Genomic DNA, 20,250 nt, shown 5'->3' with positions numbered 1-20,250 from the left:
TATAAAATACCTTGGTGTGACTCTTAAGCAAGTGAAAAAAATCGTATGATAAGAACTTCAAGTCACTGAAAGAAATCAAAGAAGATCTCAGAAGTTGGAAAGATCTCCCATGCTTATGGATTGGCAGGATTAATATAGTCAAAATGGCCATCTTGCTGAAAGCAATCTACAGATTCAGTGCAATCCCCATCCAAATTCCAACTCAATTCTTCACTGAGTTAGAAAGGGCAATTTGCAAATTCATCTGGATTAACAAAAAACCTAGGATAGCAAAAACTCTTCTCAATGATAAAAGAATCTNTGGTGGAATCACCATGCCTGACCTAAAGCTGTACTACAGAGCAATTTTGATTAAAAACTACATGGTACTGGTATAGCGACAGACAGGTAAACCAATGGAATAGAATTGAAGACCCTAAAATGAATCCACACACCTATGGTCACTTGATCTTTGACAAGGAAGCTAAAACCATCTCATGGGGAAAAGACAGCATTTTCAACAAATGGTGCTGGCATAACTGGCGATTATCATGTAGAAAAATGCGAATTGATCCACTCTTATCTCCTTGTACTAAGGTCAAGTCTAAGTTGATCAAGGAACTCCACATAAAACTAGAGACTCTGAAACTTATAGAGGAGAAAGTGGGGAGAAGCCTCGGAGATATGGGCACAGAGGATTTTTTTTATATATATTCTCTTTCTTTGATTAAGTAATTATTATTTAGATTATACATTATCTTCATTATAGACAACTCCATTGTTGACTAATTAGTTTCCTATATCTCCCACCCAGAGTTAGAATAAGCAAAGGACAGAAAGGTTTTTTGGGTTTTTTTGTTTGTTTGTTTGTTTTTTAATGGTGAAGCCATAGGAAAAAAGAAACTTGACAGGAAATGAACCCAGCCATTTAAATTGGGTGGCCACTGTACAGGAGAGAAATTACAGAGATTCACATTAAGGGGCTGAAGTGCATTGATGAAAAGTTTGCATGGGAAGAGCTAAAGAAGACGTTGAGAAATACTAAACGGTACTAGATACATTCAGTATGGACAGTCTTTTCATAGCAAGTATTCAACTCAAGTGTTCAGGTATACTAGAATTAAGGTGGAAATCTGTATTTCTAAATTGTAAAAGGAAATTGTTTTTAAAAGGATAAGAAAACAAATTTGTATGTACAACCTAATACCTGTAAAGGAAACTCATAATCAGAGATAGTAGAAGTCAGTACTTCTAGTTATTAATATTGCTAATTTAGGTTGTATTAATCTAGATTAAGTATCTTTTAAATTCGTTCTGTTTGATATGTTGCTGCTAGTTGATTTTAGTAAACAGAAACCTAAGGATTTTAATTTCCTTCCAGTTAAGATCTCATCTGTATGTCTCGTCTTCACATGGCAGGCAGTTGTCTTTTTTCTTGAAGTTTTTCGAAAATCTATTTATTTAGTGTAGAATTAATGGATATTACAGACACTCTGTCCCCAGGTTTCCTAATATGTACAAACTAAAGTTCAGTGTTCATCTCTATTATCTCAATCCGTGATTTTCAGAATTATAAAATAAATGCAATGAGAGACAAATACTACTTTAACAAAAAGAGAATAAGTAGGAATTTAAAAAATACATTGTATACATAGAGTGTAGTTATGTATTTCAAAAATTCACATTTGAGTTTTATAGTTGACTGAAGATATATAAGTATATATAGCATCATGATACAAAATTGAGCTGAGATAGTTGATACAGACTACTAATTTTTGTGATGCTGTTTTTTAGGATAAGGATTCAGAAGATGAGCAAGTGTAAGTATGTAAATTTTAAGTTTTTCTTAAGGTATGCTTTGTCAATAATACATAGATTTCTTTTGAGAAACGTCTAAGAGAAAAATAGTTCTTTTTCTTACTAAATTGATATTGCTATAGATTAGGCTTATTAATAACTGTGGAAGAAAAAAATCTCTCATGATTTTTCCCCCCTAAGGCTCTTTAGTAGTCATCTAACGTTAACTTCTTCACTCAGAGACTAACTTAAATGCTTACTAGAGTAGTTACAAGTATACATGTAGACTAAAGCTTAACTTCAAAGGATAGATCATTATTACCTCCCAGACAGACATATGTACATATTTATTTGGTTGTGGTAAATTTTGAAGTGTGATGATAATATAATATTAAAGCTGTTGGAACACTTAGAAACTATATTTTGAAAAATAAACTCTTTGATCTCATATTCTTGAAAAAACTGTCATGTACAATTAAGTGTCCTTGGGCAATTCCTATGTCACATATGTTGATATTCATTGTTAATGTTCAAAAGAAAAGAATAGTATGAGCACTGTCCAGACTTTTACCACAAACCCTTCTAATGCAGAATGTCTCACAAGGCAGAATAATGCTAATCTGAGAAGCAATAGCCTATGTGAAAAGCACTGAAACCATTGAGAAAGTCCCCATTACTGTGTTCCTACTATAGCTCATATATGGTAGAAAAGGACGACCAGCTGGAGACAGAACAAGTAGACGTGAACACACTCAGTACATACATGAAAACTGATACAAGTGATGCACAAGAAGATTCTGCAGCTGAGGACAAGTTCTGTAGCCTGGATGAACTGCATATTCTAGATATGGTAGAGCAGGTGAGCACTGGAGAGGGCTTAGCCCTATCTTCTTTCTTATAGAAAGAATTGTGAACTTTGTTTTCCCCAGATTCTTTGAGCAGTGTGCCATTTTGAAAAGCCTAGCAGTTTATGCTGTTGTGATAAGAAAACCAACCAAAAAAACCAAGATAATGGGGATTAAAAATATAATTGGGACTACATACTTCACATTTCAGTGCACCTCTTATGAAAGGTTTCTGAAGAGTGTGAAAGAGCAGAGAGGGGAGACAACACACCAAAAACTGGCATAACCCACTAAATGTTATGTCATGAAAATACACACTAAGTTATCAGAATTACTCTGATTTGTTTCTTTTTATTAAATGTGGTTGCGACTAGGAAATATTTTCTAAAAAGCTCTAGTCTATAGCAGTTTTTTCTAGATCTTTTTCTGGTACTATGCACTGCTTGAAGTGACATACCTATAAATATAATATTCCTCAAAAGAACAATTTGTACAAAGTAGATGAAGGATTGAAACACACACACACATATATATAACATGTTTGAAGTGAGGTGAGTTGCTATATGGTATAAAATATAAATATTTCACAATCAATTACTATTTACAATATGCATATTTTAACTGAATTGACATAGCTTTGGCTTTTACACTGAAATTTAAATTTCAGACATTAATGTTAGTAACCCAGAAGAAATCAAGATGAGAATCAAACTGTCACAAATTTGCAGAAAAAATGTGTAATCACTTATATAAAAACTGCTGAACGGTCTGCAAAGTAAGCTGTTCTGTATAGTGTATTCCCTACTAGTATCCTGTTTATAATGTAGTTGAGAAATTGAGCATTAAATAAGTTGGTGCACTGCTGTAATTAAGGACAGGCAATTGGTACTGCCTGGGTTAGAATTCAGGCTCTTGCATATACTATCTGTAATCTTAGGCAAGTTACTTCCTACTTTTAGTACCTCAAGATGAGAATAACAAGTGCCTCTTCGTGACTCCTATTCACCTAAGAACATTGCAAAGACTGCAAGTGACAAGTATGAGTGTCAGTTAGCAGTAGCAGCAACTTAGAACTGTTGTGTCATTTAATCAGTGCTATTAGGGAATTCAAGCATGAATGGGAGTTAATATAGATGGCAACTTTGTATACAGTGGAAAACATGTAAATAGAAACTATAAGTGTCTTTTTAGAGAAATAAACATTCTTGTTACATTTGCTTAAGGGTTCATCTGGAAAGGAAAGTACAGACTTCAAAGAAACTGAAAAGGAAAGGCTTGCTCATCAACATCAGCTTTATAAATTGCAGTATGAATGTGAAGTGAGTACTTTGTCTAAGAGAACAAATATTTCAAATGTTAAACTCGGTGGTACATTGTTTTAAAGATTTCAATGAAACTGAACCCATTTTATCTGGGGTTCAAATTAATGTAGCTATGGTGGAAATCAGTGTGGAGATTTCTCACAGAGCTAAAAACAGAACCACCTTATGCCCCATCTTTCTCATTCCTGAGTGTATGACCAGAGAATTCCATATCTTACCATAGAGAGAGCTGCATCCCCCATTTTTCTTGATACTTTATTCACCATAGCAAAGAATTGGAATCAACCTTGTTATCTATTGGTGGATGGATGAATGAATGAATGATGGAAATTTTATGTGGTACTTGCTTTGGCAGAACATATACTAAAATGGAATGATATAGAGAAGGTTAGCGTGGCTTCTGTGCAAGGATGGCATACAAATTTGGGAAGCATTCCATATAACTCTGATGAGTTAGTTGTTAGAAGCCTGTTTTCTAATGAGAGACAGGAAGGGAGTGGATCAAGGTGGGAGAAGATATAGGGAGGAACTGGGAGGAGTAGAGGGAGGAGAATTAGGATAATAATTTGGATATTGTGTATGAGAAAAATATGTATTTTAATGACTGGGAAAAGAAAATTTGTGTGAGAGGGTATACATACACATGATTACTATTTAGCTCTAAAGATAATTGAAATTTAAGAAACTACAGGAAAGTGGCTGGGCTTCAGATGTTTAATATTGAGATCACATAATCTCAGAAAGAAATTAAGAGCATGTTCATTCTCAATTTGGAATCTAGTCATTCGTGTGTGTGTGTGTGTGTGTGTGTGTGTGTGTATGTATATATACATATATCTATGTATGTATATATGTGTGTGTATATATATATATATACACATGCATTCACACACACATATATATACATACATACATACATTTATATGTATATAAACTGGTGTGCATATAGGTGTGGTATAATGAGAAGGGAAGAAGGCTGAATAAAGGGATGGCGAGGGACTGAATGCACATAATGGAAACGAGTTATGAATGAGAATGTAATGCTCTTTTTGTAGTTTTAAGTGCATAAAATACTTAGTACTGAAAGTAAAATATTTAATATGAAGCTTCATAGTTTCTGTGTTCATGCTAGTGCTAATCATATAAGTTCATTAAGTTGTATAGACTTTGGGTCTCCTTAATTTTGGTATATAATGTTTTTATTTGCAAGTACTTTTATAATAAATTTTATTTAAAAAAACTCAATGTGGATTTGGTTCTTTCAATTTTTGATGACTTGAACACTGAAACTATTTTTCATTGAGCAGGATTACAAAAGGCAACTGAAAACAGTGACATTTCGGTGGCAGGAAAATCAAATGCTGATCAAAAAGAAAGAAAAGATCATTGTATCTCTTAACCAACAAGTGGCTTTTGGGATCAATAAAATGTCCAAGTAAGTAGAAAATTTGATAAAAGTGAAAATTCAGAATTTTTTCTTTAGCTTTAATCTACCTGCAGCCCCTAGGTGGCAGTGTGACTGCACAATAGGAATTACAAAGGCTTGTATATGCTTTTTTTTTTTTTAAAGAAGTTACAATTTGAAATATAAGTAAAGAAAATACCTAATAAAAATTTTTTTTAAAAAGTTGCAAAAAGTCAGGAATAAGTTTCTTGCTGTTTTCAAGGTCAGGATTCATAGAGGATATACTTGGTCCCTTTCTCAGCTACAATGGGGCTTTTCTGTGTTAATGAGAAATTTTTTCTAACATTTCATGACTTAGATTACAGCGCCAAATCCATGCTAAAGATGATGAAATCAAGAACCTTAAAGACCAACTTTCCCTGAAAAGGTACGCCATTTTCTTTTCTTGGCACTCCCTCTCTGAAACTTAACATCTTTAGCTGGGATAATCATTTATCATCCAAACAGCATTCTTTTCACAGGAGATTGAGTAATATGAGTAACTCCATTAGACTAATAGGTATCAACAGGAAGAGGTGAAGACCGATTGGAATCGGTATTCATCATAGTTCTGTCCACAGAAAACTGACAACAGCTCAGTCAGCAGCATTACAGATTCAACAAATTCTTACCCAAAACAGGAACTTCTGTGCAGTAATACTAGCTGCAAGTACTTTGTATTACTCAGTGTTTTACCAAGATTCACCTATTGTCCAAAGTATAATTTGTAAATATTTTTACAAAGAACCAATTCACATAGCATAAAACTCACATGGGTAATGCATGTGGCCCAATGCATTGAAGTAGATAACTATCATCACTGTCTTATTTCCAGATCATTTTTGTCACTCCTAAACAAACATGTACTTTTTTAAAGTTATTTCCTCTTTGTTCCTTCAGCTTCTGGTAAGCACCAATTTACTTTTTGTCCTTTGGATTTGCTCATTCTGAACATCTCATATAAATGCACTCTTATATGAGGCTTCTTAGAACTAGTTTGTTTCATTTCACATAGTGATTTGAAATCCCTCCCTGTTACATACCAAAAGTAAAATTGCAGTCTCATCCATAAACTTCGCAATTTACTTTTTAGAGAATTACAAAGCTGTTGTACAAAAAGCTACACCTTTTTATAAAAGTGTCAGCAGTGTTGGTGTGCCAGTTCTCCTTTCTCTCCTCTCTCACCAAAACATTGTAGATTGTATTAATTTTACCTGGTACATGTTAAATGTAGAGCAGCCTGTTATTTTGGTTTGTATTTTTCCACTGACTTAAGTAATTCAACATTTTTAAGTGCTTAATAATCAGTGTATCATCTTGAGTAAATTTGTTCAATTTCTTGACCTATTTTAAAAATTGAAAATCTTTTGCTGTTGAGACCTTTGAGTTCTTTGTATGTTTATTACAAGTAGGATTTTTCCTGTGCCTTATGAGTAGTATGAAGGTGCTCTAGCAATATGCTATCACCAACGCTGTGAAACATTTTGATCTGTAGGCATTTTTACCTGTTCTGTAAGTTGTATTCCCATTTGCCTAATGTCTTTAAAGTACAACTGTTTTAATTTTGATGGAATGTAAATTTTTTTTATTTTAGGCAAACTTTATACAATATATAGTAACATAATAATTAGTACTTGTGTTGTAGCAGTTTAAACATTTTATCTAATAAGCATTGTCTTTAATGGGATATATTTGTCATCTTCCACCATTTTTTTTTTAATTTTTAAGCATCTGAGTGTATTTCTTTTAACAAAACATTAAAAATGGTTTCTGTGATATTCCTTATTATAAAGGTATATTTTCAGTTGTTAAAGGCAGAATTTAGTTTATGGGTTATGTGATTCTGAAATTTCAGTGTAGGAGCCTGAGAAAGAATAGAAGGAAATAGAGAAAAACCTCAGAGGTTGCACTCTCTATAATAGCCTGCACAGGGTCCATATGGTTCTTCCATTCAAGCTCTGGAATTCAATGCCATTCTAAGGTATGAAAGCCAAATATTTCATGAAATAACTAGGAAACTGTTTGATTGCCATGACTTTCTTTATTGCAATGGTAAGGAAGCTTACATACATACGTCTGCTGTTGACACAGAAGTAGACACTGTTACGTCCAGTTTTCTCACAATAACTAATATTTCGTACTCAATGCCAAAGAGAGTATGTATATTTTCTGAATTATTTTTATATCACTTGTTTTTCTTAAGGTAATGAAACTTTCTCCATTTTCCCATGTACAGAAGCTAAGTATAGAGAACTGAGCACCTTGCTCTTTGGTTCCTCCACTATAACTATTGACAGGGTATAACAGCAGACACTGATTTCCTCAACATCAGGATGACAACCAATTTGATATCTATTAAGGATTTTCTGCTTCATAGCAGATATTGATTACATTGTTAATTTACCCTATCATAGTAGAAGTACAACATAACTATCTCAAAGCATTATGTAAAATAAAGTATTATTTCTATTCATAAAGGCTTCATGTTTATGATCATGTCACATCCCAAAGTTCTATGTACAAATCATTAGGAAAAAAGTAATGCCTCCTCTAAGATCCTTACTTTGGGATTTGTTATGTAATAAAACTTACCCTGGGTAGATGCAACATACACATCTACTCAACCCCAGATAGGGAATCCACAATAGACTAAAAGTATAGATACTACCAGAGCCCAATGTGCTGAACCCATGAGTTTTATTAGGGTTGCTTATAGGAGCAGAAATGACTTAGAGACAGCTGTATCACAAAGGCCAACCTCAGCATCAGTGACCAAAACAAAACTGAGAACCTGGATCATATTACATGGTCTGAGGCAGTTCATCAGGTTGGAGAATGTCCTTTCCTGGTATCTCAATTGGTCTAAACTTCTTCCTGATGCTGGTCTGGTGGCAGCGTCTTTTCAACTTTGCTTGCTAAGAGTCTTCTTTGCGCATTGGCTCTGCTCTTCTGAGACACTATTAACTTTTATTGCTTATTCTGGGAGAGAGGGGCTTAATGAATCTGATTGATTTCAGGAACTTCCTGAAGCTGTTTTGAATTTTTTATACCATACTGCTTACTAAGTTTCCTGCAAGATGATATGTTTTAATCTCAGAGGAAATTTACACAACAGGGTGAAGATTTCAAGAATTGAATTGTAGGTCCAGGAGAACCCAAACATTCAATCCATTGTTTTTGTGTTAAGGTCTTACATTTAATAGGTTATGGAAGTAAGATTCATTTTAAGATTTTAGATTCAGAATATAGGTCACAGCCTCTGTACTAAGAATTTTAAAACTTCTGCACTATAGTAGTAAAGGAATACCTGTATGTTTTAATGTCTTCTCTTGTATTGTTTTTGTTTTGTTTTGGTTTGGGTTTTGTTTTGGGGGGGTGCTATGTATACTTTTCTAAGAAAACACTTCCTTGTGATGGTTTTATCTTTTATCTTCCTCCTTCTGAGTAAGTTAGAAAAGGCTATCATTATAATTTTGCTAATTCTTTATGGTCATGCATTTCAGATCTCAGTGGGAAATGGAGAAGCATAATCTGGAAAGCACAGTTAAAACGTATTTAAACAAACTGAATGCAGAAACCAGCAGAGCCTTAACAGCTGAGGTAAAAGGAAAGGGGTAGGGGGATGGAGAGGAAGAATAATTTTACGTTTGTAAAGCTGAAGTGTTGAAAAAATGATTGGCTTTGGAATAAACACAAATAAAATTTAGTATCATTCAAAAACTACAGCTTAAATTCAGACCCTTTTGTTTGACTGGCATGCCATTTGGGAGTGCTTGAGTATTTGTCATGTTAAATTGCTTTCTTTCAGCGACTCTTAAGAAATTGCAATATTTAGAGTTGGAGACTACTACCTCTTAGGAAGCTAGGTCTTTAAGCCACACTTGTAAGAATAACATTTAACTATTGCTGTAATACCACTTTCTCTAATGTGTCCCATTCTGATCTCCCAAAATTACGTACATATCATAAGCCCCAACATCAAAAAACCAACTTACTTCCCATAACCCTAGAAAGTCTCCTAATATTGTTAAAGTTACTTTATAATACCATAGCTGGCGTCTCTCACAAGAAATAAGATTGTATGTGTGCATGTGATTTTTATTTATACATAGTGAAACTTGCTAGATCACATTGTTAGAAGAATTTGCTAATGTTAGAAAGCATTACAAATCTCCCACCTGTCATTTCTCTTTTTCTGGTCAAGTTCTTGGGATTCCAGAACAACTAAGAAGTGATAATCCAAGCAGTTCAAGGCATTAATGCTATAACTTTACCTTAACAAAGGGAAAGCTGGCCTTATCTTAAGGTTATGTGTATTTGCTCTTCAGAGCTTTTAGTTAAAAGTTTCTGTCTCCTTCTATTATTAATTTTAGAAAAGACTTTCTACCATATTACTACCTGAGAGCATTGATCTTTGTAATTATTGAGTAATTAACAGCTAAAATTTTAAACTAAATGATTGTACATCAGTAATAATGTAGAAAGTCTTCCTTCTGTGGGAGAAATACTGGAACAGATCTGTGAGGTCCATTTGGACTATGCCCTGTAGTCTGATTATATTTGCACCCCTTCTTCATGGACATATAAACAGCAGGATTTCTTTTAAGTATTCCCAAACTTAGCTAACTTAGAACCTTAAAATTCCTGATGTCTAGTCTATTCCTGTTATCGGTCAAGTTAGTATCCAGGGGACCAAGGCACTACTCTAAAGTTTCCAAGATTACTCCAATATTAGTTCTTAGCCTTACTAGCACAGTAACTATTGAATAAAATAAGTATAATTGCAGAATTGCTTTTTTCAGAAAGTGTTTATGATGCTTCTTGGATTGTCAGATAGTACAGAGTTCCTGGGAGGGATTAAAAAACCACTTTGAGTTTACTTGAGATGACTAAAAGGAGAATTCCCACTTAGAATTCCTTCAGTTCCGAAGGGGGCTGCAACCCTGTAGGTGGAACAACAATACGAACTAACCAGTACCCCCTGAGCTCGAGTCTCTAGCTGCATATGTAGCAGAAGATGGCCTAATCGGCCATCACTGGGAAGAAGAGAGGCCCCTTGGTCTTGCAAACTTTATATGACCCAGCACAAGGCAAGGCCTGGGCCAAGTAGTGGGAGTGGGTGGGTAGGGGAGCAGAGGTGTTGGGGGGAGGGGTCTAGGAAACTTTCAGGATAGCATTTGAAATGTAAATAAAGAAAATAATAATAAAGTGAAAAAAAAAGAATTCCTTCAGTTCCTTTGTCTTTCAAATATCTGTAGGTGTATTTTTTACAATGTCGTAGAGACTTTGGTTTGCTGCACCTCGAGCAGACAGAAAAGGAGTGCCTCAATCAGCTGGCTAGGGTGACACACATGGCAGCAAGGTATGTCTTTCTTTTTTCCTAACTCACCATGACATCAGAGAGGGATAGGCATCTCCACGGTGGATTATGACAGATTTTACAAATGTTCGGCACAGTCACTGGGATACTTAGAGACCTCGGTTTGTTTTCTTTGTTCTTGATTTATGTTGTTTCATCTGTTGAATTATTGACAAGCACTTGAATACAGTGGCAGCTTCCTCTGGCAGGCATGCATGAGTGTACAAGACAGATTCTCATTGCAAAAATGTTTTCTATTTCTTTTTCTACTGATGCTTGATTTTAAGTACTTTTGTAATATATTTAGGAAAAAAATCTGTAACAATACCTAATGTTATGAGGCAATTTCTGCCGTGTTCTATTAATTTTCAAATATTGGAATAAGTTCTATGAAATTTTCCTTAAATATATAATTTATAAATTTAAGGGTATACCTTTTAATTTTAGTGAATTGATTATCTCTGAGATCAAAGGATTATTTCATAATAATCATTTTTAAAATTGTCATTATTCTTTAATGCTGATGAAGTTACTATTGTGAGCGATTGGTCTGTCTTTGCTTGCCAGAAGGAGAAAGAACATTGTAAAACTTAGAGTACTGTGAGGCAACTTTTTGTCTGATCTTACTGATGACTTATTTTGCTTTTGTAAATTGTTAGGCTCATGATGTAGATATGCTAATGCTGCTGTAAATAGCCCATTTTGAAATCTACAGGAGATTTCATGTAGAGACAATACACAATAAAACTTCGTGAGTTGTTCCTGCCTTGAGTGGTTATAGGATGTGTATCAGTAGACAGTTGCTAACTGGTGCATTTATGTTCTTTATCAGGACAGTGACAGCATTCCTTATCACAGGGAAGTGTTGATTGGTTTTCTCTATTTGTATTTTGTGTGAGGGTTTGTTTTTATAATTTGTCATCTCAGAAGCAGTTTAATTTTCTAATTTATATTAGAGCCAGCTAGATCAATTCTGGCTCTGTGATATCAGGGTTAAAATGAAGGTGATCTGAAACCTGCCTCCCAGGTGGTTCAACATTCTTGAGAATGCACCTGTGACTTCCCTGTTTGGATTTTTCAGCTTCCCTACTTTATTGGAGATATTTTGGAGCAAAGCGATTTTGTAGTTAACTTCAAGATAGAAAAGAAATGGCATTCTGGAGATAGGGAAAAAACGATTTCTGAAAGCATGTGTTATCTTCCCTTAGAAAGGATGCATATATCATTGATTTCTCTTTATTAATAACAACCCTTGTACATGTATTTCAAACCTTTGAGGTAATTGCTAGTATTAAGGGTAATTTTTGTTTTTTTATATATATTTTTTTATGTAAATACTAGAGAACACTTGAAATTTTAGAAACGTAAATGTTATATATAAATCGCATTTCCTCTGTGTCTCCTTTTCTATATCAGCAACCTAGAATCACTTCAACTAAAAGCTGCTGTAGATAGTTGGAATGCCATTGTGGCAGATGTTCGAAACAAGATTGCATTCCTCAGGGTAAGTTCTGAGTATACTTAAATCAAATTGGCAGAATTTATGTGAGAATACATCTAACACTAAAAACAAATAGTGCTCAAGAAACTTAAGTATATTTTTTTATCTCAGTTACCAAAGATTATCCTCTGGTTTGTAATTATTTTAGTATATTTAATGTTAGATATGAATTATAGACTCATGTGACTTTTTAGTTCATAATCCCAGGAAAAGATAAACTCAAAAGTTTCCCCTTACTTAATTTTCCCATAATTCCAAAGCCAAACAAAATTAAATTCCATATTCACTCTAAACAAATAAAATGTCTTAACTTGCTATAGGATTAGTCAGTAACTTTACATGTATAGAATTAAGTGGAATGTCAAATAAGGCTGTATTCTTTTCTAATCTTATCACTTTATATAATTGTCCCACACTGCAATCTTAACTATTGATTTAATTGAATTGAAAATGTGAAAAGCTCAACTAGTTAGTATTTATAGATACGGTCTTCAAACCTGTATGTGAACAGTGATTGATTTTAACATCCACATCTGTACATGAAGCAGTGATGTTCAGTTGCAAAGAAGGAACTGCCTCTGAGAACTGTGGATTTGTCTGCTTTTAGAATGATGGTTTGAACCTTTTTGTCTCCATGATCATTGTCCCTCTGTCCTCTGTGCTACTTAGAATTTCTTTTAGGTATATTCAGACTTTTAGAGTCAAATGCCCCTTGTGTCCTGTCCTTGTTTCTGTCCAAGCCTATTTCTGTCTTGGAAATCACTAAATGCTTTGTTTTAAAGGTTGTATTTTCCATTGCTCATGGGTTGTTCACTAAAAAGAATAAAGAAAACTAGGAACTATGCCAAAAAATACTGAAAACACAAAAGTTCCCAAAGTTAGACTCCCACTCCCCTTTCTTTTCTCTTCTCTCCCTCTACCTCTGTTCCCCTCTTCTTCCTGCCTTCCCCTTCCCCACTCCCAGACTCCAAGAGCACACCAAGAGACTCCAATACATTTATAGTACTGGAGCAAGCCAGAGTTGTAGTTTTCTAGATAAATATAATCACAAATATTGGATATCAATTCTTTGTTTAAAATGTGTCCATTTTCTTGTTACCTCTGTGTTTCTTAGAGGTACTTGACTCTTCAAAGTTTATCCTCACTTTCTATCAATGCTTCCTATTTGGGAACTGGGAACTGTAGAAAAACTGAGAAATTACCATAAGCAACTGAATTATGTCACTAAATCCCTGAAACACAGCTTCTTCTTCCGCTTCTTTTTTTTTTTTTTAACTTTATTTTTAAATGTTTGTTACAATTTCAGTTTTTTTTACTTAATAAGTCTACTGTTTAATCTCTCAGGATTAAAAAGAAAAAAACCAAGACTCTAGAACTTAACAACAAAAGACTGTCAAGGGCACACCTACCCTTGGTTATACATTATTTCACTTAGAAACACAGCGTCTTAAATGTGGGCATGAAAGTGTATAGAATTATTTTTATGTCAGAAATTGTTGTATTTCTTCTATCACTAGGTTTAGAACTACTAGTTTATGTTGAATTATAACATAATTCAAACAGTACTATATAGAGTTTCATTAGATTCACTAATGGTCTGAAATGTATTTATCTTCTGTCAGACACAGTACAATGAACAGATCAACAAGGTGAAGCAGGGGTTTGCCTTGAGTACCTTGCCTCCAGTCCAGCTTCCTCCACCACCACCAAGTCCTGAGATACTGGTAAGATGCCTAACGTTTTGGAAAGTTGCTATCTTCATTTTGATAAGTGGTAAAGTGTAAAATACAGAATATACAGTGTGTTTGGTGTGTGCTCAAATGGAACTAAGGGCATGTTTTAAATACCAGTTTGCCACTGATGGCCAAGTCCATGCTGATACTATAAACAGGGATACAGTTTGACAGAGGCTAGTTCAAACTGGCACTTAGGCATTTGAAGTCTAAATGCTATTTTTATTCTCCCAAATGTACATACTTTATGAATAACTGGATTTCTCATTGCTTTCCATAGCACTAAGTAAAACATCCCAGCATAATACCCTAGAAAGCCAACTAGAGAGCCAGTCCCTTTACTTCCACCTGAGACTCCCTTTTCTTTAGCTTTTATAATCGCATGCGGTTATGACTGCAGGGGCAGTTTCCACTAACACTACTTCTCTCTTTATTAGGAACCAGTAGATTAAGCAGATGTACTTACCTGTGTACTTTAGAGATGAGAGTACTTTAATCTCAGAAATACACGCCAAGTTTTTGTGAATTTTTAGGAGGTTATTACTAGGTAATACTTTTTTTTTTTTTCTATAGGTCTGGGTATAGAAAGTAAAGAAAAATAAAATCTTGAGGGGCATTTGGCTTTTGGTAATTCTGTAAACTTTATCTCTACTCATCATTGAGTATAACAAAGACCACATATTTGCTAGAATGTATCACAAATGGTATCTTGTCCAGTTTCCAATACAGTCTCATTTGTATCTAAAACCTCATGATTGTAATCCATTACTGGTCACATTATTATAACCATTTTGTTCTTCTGAATTCCCACTAGAATTACTCATTAAACTCTGCTTACAGCATTCTAGAGGTTTTTTTTCTTGTCAAATATTTCCAGATTCTTTCCACTATAAACCTAAAAACCATATGATCAGATTTAGTCATCAGTGAACCACCACTGAACCCTAATTTTCTATTTGTTTTATAGCCGCTATGATGACCTATGTAATAAAAGCAATTTAAGGGCAGAAGAATATCTTTTGGCTCACAGTTTTAGAGGACTCCATCTTGTATAGCAGGAGGATTGTGGCACAGCAGAGCTCTTCCTTCACTTCATGATATGCTAGGAAACAGAAGAAAGAAAAACCACTTATTCTTTTCAAAAAATTATTAGTATTAAGAGAATAGTGATTCTCAAAGGGAGCTCAATGTAGATTCACTACCCACCACTTATTATTTTAAAACTTAGTGAAAACTTTGAAGTTATATATAATTTTATGTAGCATTTTATATATATATATATATATATGTGTGTGTGTGTGTGTGTGTGTGTTATATTTATATGTAAGTTGATTTTACATATTTAAATATATGTAAAAAGTAAAGCAAAATGAAATCCAGCTTCAACATTATTCAGCAGTTGAAAGTCTTTTATCATGTCCTACTTGTTCCTGGAATGTTATAAAGCAAACTTCAGGCATTTTATCTCATCCATTTATATATATACACATATAGACATACATATATACATACATACATACATACATATATGAATGAGGAACTCTTACTGTATATAATCACCACATCTTAAAACTATAAAGTTAATATTTAATATTCAGTTAGAATTTATATTTACTTAATTTTCTCAAAATATTTTTCTTACTTATAAGGCCCAGTGTCTGGTTCCTAGTAATTAAGAATCAAATATCAACTTGTCTATCCATTATAAGTGCACCATTAATTTTTCACTTTAAGATCATTACTTAGAACTGTGTTAATATTCTTTTGTCACTTCATCAAATTATTATTGTGTTCCTGCTTTATATGTTAGACCTAGCACATTGTGGAAGCTCCATAAGCCTGTCCCCTTCTATTCTTAAAGAAACAGTCCCAGGTTTCTCATGCTAATATGCCTTCAGAAACATAGCTACATCCACAGCTGACCTATGTGGAGCAGTATCCCTTGTATTAGCCCCACTTCATCCTTCTGTGTATTTGAAGCTAAAGAGAGTCCTGATTCTATCAGATGGCACATTCAGTAATTGATCGAGGAAGCTATATTTTCTATGGATAATTTTGAGGATTTTTAAATGAAATTTCTGAGTATTATCTGTCAACATGGAGAGCATTCACCAAGGCATTTGAGGTTTCTATACATATTATACCTTTGAAAGTCTTATAATATTAGGTCTTATTTTATCTGAGAGTGAATCTTAAATATCACTTTGTTCAACCTTCTTATATTATAGTCTAAAAATTTGGCATTCAAAGGTATACAAGCCAGTTCTATCACACTTTCTTTGCTTTTTCAAGTTCTACTAGATTTAAGTAATATTCTGACACACACTGCTTTTAATGTACTCTGTATCTGAATTTCAAACCAGTGTTTTACCCCCTGCATAACTCTATGACTTTACACCATTGGCCACGTAAGGCTTTAAATATGTTCAAGATTTTGTTTCATTTTCTTCTGTTTTGCCTTTTTTATGTTAGATACAGCAATTCTTAGGAAGACCCCTTGTGAAGGAATCTTTCTTTCGACCCATACTTACTGTCCCTCAAATGCCTGCAGTTTGCCCTGGAGTCATCTCTGCAGCTGTACAACCTAGACCACCCCTGGTAAGAGTCTTTTCTTGTGAAATATTAACTAGGTTTTTATAAGTAAAATAGAATTCCTGAATAAAGATTTATCTTCATTCATTTGTTTGGTAGGATAATGTTGGAAATGCTGGTGATGATGATAATTAAGTGATAATTAAGTCAATATTTGTTTTACCTCATCTCAGTTTTGAAATACAAAGATAGATTGTTTTCATACTACTGAGTTCTTGAATTACTGTTTTACTTGTGTAACAAATATAAATGTTGACATTCTTATTGTGTAGAAAAGCAATGACGCCAAGTCACAATGCAGTAAATTAAGCTATTAACATTAGATGTGTACCCAGGGTTGCAACAAATAACCTCAGCTTGGAACAAAACCCTAAAAGTTTCCAATCTTCCTAATTGTAGATAGTCAGATACATTTTTTGCAAAGGAATAAAAACATTTAAAATGGCTGGAATTACTATTTGTCATCTTGACTAAAGTTTAAGAATGAAAGAAAATTCTTTCAAAAGATTGATGTCAGACATAATTAGGGAAAAAAAATGTTCTAATCCTGATTTTTCCATAAAGAAACTTCTTGGCATTTTTTTTTTTTAAACTCCAGATTTTATTACCCTCCTTGTCTACCCTCTGACTGTTCCATGTTCTATACCTCCTCCCCACCCCCCACCCCTGTCGCCACGAGGATGTCCCCACCCCCGGACCTCACCAGACCTCTAACCTTTCTGGGGCCTCCAATCTCTCAAGAGTTAGGTGTATCTAAACCCAGAATTGGCAGTCCTCTGCTGTATATGCGTTGGGGGCCTCATATCATCTGCTGTATGCTGCTTGGTGTTCTAGTATTAGATTATTGTGTAACTTACAAATGCTTTTGTGTGTTCCAATTACACATTTATTAAAAATTTTAATACTAAAGGAGTCACACCATAAATACTCTGCTATATACTATTTTGAAAAAAAAGCTAATCATATTCCATGGAATCTCTAATACCCAGACATATACATCTATTTATAAGAACTTGATTGATTTGCTATAATTTATTTACTCATTCCTTTGTTGGCAAGCTTTAAGTAGTTTTCCACTTTTCACTATTATTTTTTAAAAATTCAATTATAAGCACTCTGTATGTGTTTCTGTATGTGCCAGTAATTACTAGGAAAACATCCTGTTTTTAAAGTAGTAACAATAGGTAATAGAAAGTTAGCAATACTGTATTTGTTACAAAAAAACTGAAAGAAGTCAACATAGGTCCGTGATTCTTCATTTTGCTTTTTTCTAAATCATCTAAGTGTTATGTTGGCATGCAATGTTGCCTGATAACTTAAGCTGATGGTTATAACTTCCTGCCCTTTACAGATGCCTGGTATAACCTGGGCTATGCCAACACCTATAGGTGATACTGTGTCACCCAGCGCAAGTCTGTGCAGTGAACCTCTCATGATAAACTGGGAGAGGATTACAGACAGGCTGAAAACTGCTTTTCCACAACAGACAAGGTACCTTAATTTTTCTTTAGTTGGTTACACGTGTATTTTTTCAGTTTTATAGCCCTAATTGTAGAAATGAAAAATTTTGCACACATACAAGGACAAATATTTCTTTACTTTTGGTCTTAGTAAAGTAAAAATGACTAAAAAGATATTATGCTCAACAGAAATGCTAAACATTTTTACATTGTATTACTCTTAAGTCATGCAAAGATAAGTGTTTATGTTTGCTCATTTGTTGGAAGTGCTAGATGTAAACTTAAACTTACCCGATTTGAATGCCTCCAACTACAATAATTATTAATAGTTCACCAAAGTAAATTCTCAGTTAATTGCAATCTAAGCCCCAACACTATCAAGTTTGAGTTTGGGGGTGTTTTTTTCCCATTTTATTGATATTCTTATGATTTCTGTGTGAGTCGATACAGTTCAATATAATAAATCACGAACTTTCTGGCATTAACAGGATTTAGAATTAACTAATTCTAAAATTCTAAAATCTGTGCTCTTATGTTTGTAGAAATAAGTGTAGTTTCCCTTTGTATTTTCATTTGAAAACATACCCTGTTGTTATCAAATTAGATTATGGTTTTAATAAGTTTCATAATTATAAATAGAAAGTAGAATTATCTATAGATAATTATAAAATGAATAAATCATGAACCAAAGGAAAGAAAAATATTTCATTCTTCTTTTTCTATCAGATGTTCAGATGGAGTAAAGGATTAAAAAGGAAAATACTAATTAAAATAATTGGAAGTTAGTTATTTTATCATGTCATAAAGGTGTCTTTTACTTGCTTTCCTTTTTTATTTAATTTTTTGTCTGAATTTTTTAAAAGTAAAACATTTAAATATAATAAAGTTCAGAAAACAATAGTAGTAATTATTAAAATGGTTATTTAAAAAGGCATAATATAGTCTTGAGTAAAGTTTTAGATATAAAATTCTCAATATGTAAATAAATCAACTCAATTTTCATTTTTCATATAGTGAACTCAAATATCATTAGCATTCACTGGTAAACACATAAAATATCACTTCTGGACACAACAGTTTTCATTTGGTTGTAAATAAATGCAGATGAAATTTTTAGATTCAAGACTAGAGTTTAGTCTGTATGCTGACTGTCTCATGAATAGAATTCTATATTTCATTTTTGAGGGCACAACCGCGAAGAGGTAGGAAAAGCTAGCCCATCTCTGTTTTTGATATCTTCCAGGAAAGAGCTAACAGACTTCTTACAACAGTTAAAGGATTCTCATGGAAAGTCCGTGTCTCGACTGACATTTGATGAAATTGTTTACAAAATTTCTCAAATGATTGAGCCCAAGAAATCTGAGGTAAAACAAACAAACAAACAAAAAAAACCAACAAATTTTAATTCTGTATTCTCATATCTGTAATCGTTTCACGACATGTTAAAGAATCAAGAATCAATAGCTTAATTATAGGACATCATTGATTAGCAGTAAATTCTCAAATTCAACTTGACAAGTAACAAGGAAGTGTTTTTGATCAGACTAGAATAAACCTGATCCCTTTCCATCTTCTTTTTTTTTTATTATTTTATTTTTTTATTAGATATTTTCTTTATTTACATTTCAAATGCTATCTCGGAAGTTCCCTATACCCTCCCCCCGCCCCTGCTCCCCTACCCACCCACTCCAACTTCTTGGACCTGGTATTCCCCTGTGCTGGGTCATACAAAGTTTGCAAAAGCAAGGGGCCTCTCTTCCCAATGATGGCTGATTAGACCATCTTCTGTTACATATGCAACTAGAGACACGAACTCAGGGGGTACTGGTTAGTTCATATTGTTATTCCACCTACAGGGTTGCAGCCCCCTTCAGCTCCTTGGGTACCTTCTCTAGCTCCTCCATTGGGGGCCCTGTGTTCCATCCAATAGCTTACTGTTAGCATCCACTTCTGTGTTTGCCAGGCACTGGCATAGCCTCACAAGAGGCCGCTATATCAGGGTCCCTTCAGCAGAATTGGCATGTGCATTAGTATCTGGGTTTGGTGTCTGATGATGGGATGGATCCCCGGATGGGGTATTCTCTGGATAGTCCATCCTTTCATCTTAGCTCTAAATTTTGTCTCTGTACCTATATTCTTTCATGGGTATTTTGTTCCTTATTCTAAGGAGGAATGAAGTATCCACACGATGGTCTTCTTGTGTTTTGCAAAATGTATC

General features: G+C 33.9%; 1 protein-coding gene and 1 non-coding gene across 5 annotated transcripts in view; both read left to right on the top strand.

Moving 5' to 3' along the window:
• The window catches only part of Dzip3 (DAZ interacting zinc finger protein 3), a 65,078-nt gene that overhangs the window by 39,769 nt on the left and 5,059 nt on the right, over nt 1-20,250 (top strand). For all 4 annotated transcript variants that reach the window (XM_021209118.2, XM_029544187.1, XM_021209119.2 and 1 more), the window contains 12 exons: nt 1,774-1,799; nt 2,470-2,635; nt 3,845-3,940; nt 5,251-5,378; nt 5,707-5,775; nt 8,891-8,987; nt 10,646-10,749; nt 12,163-12,250; nt 13,870-13,971; nt 16,453-16,578; nt 17,924-18,063; nt 19,276-19,396. In XM_021209118.2, coding sequence (XP_021064777.1) covers nt 1,774-1,799; nt 2,470-2,635; nt 3,845-3,940; nt 5,251-5,378; nt 5,707-5,775; nt 8,891-8,987; nt 10,646-10,749; nt 12,163-12,250; nt 13,870-13,971; nt 16,453-16,578; nt 17,924-18,063; nt 19,276-19,396 — 1,263 coding nt within the window. The remainder of the gene's footprint in view (nt 1-1,773; nt 1,800-2,469; nt 2,636-3,844; nt 3,941-5,250; nt 5,379-5,706; nt 5,776-8,890; nt 8,988-10,645; nt 10,750-12,162; nt 12,251-13,869; nt 13,972-16,452; nt 16,579-17,923; nt 18,064-19,275; nt 19,397-20,250) is intronic.
• Nucleotides 4,283-4,388, top strand: LOC115065182. The gene has a single exon (XR_003844971.1). It is a non-coding gene; the product is annotated as a U6 spliceosomal RNA (small nuclear RNA).

The sequence above is a fragment of the Mus pahari genome, chromosome 12 (assembly GCF_900095145.1).
Source record: "Mus pahari chromosome 12, PAHARI_EIJ_v1.1, whole genome shotgun sequence".
Classification (NCBI taxonomy): Eukaryota; Metazoa; Chordata; class Mammalia; order Rodentia; family Muridae; genus Mus; species Mus pahari.
Note: the sequence above shows the minus strand (reverse complement) of the source record. Positions and strands in the feature narration are given on the sequence as shown.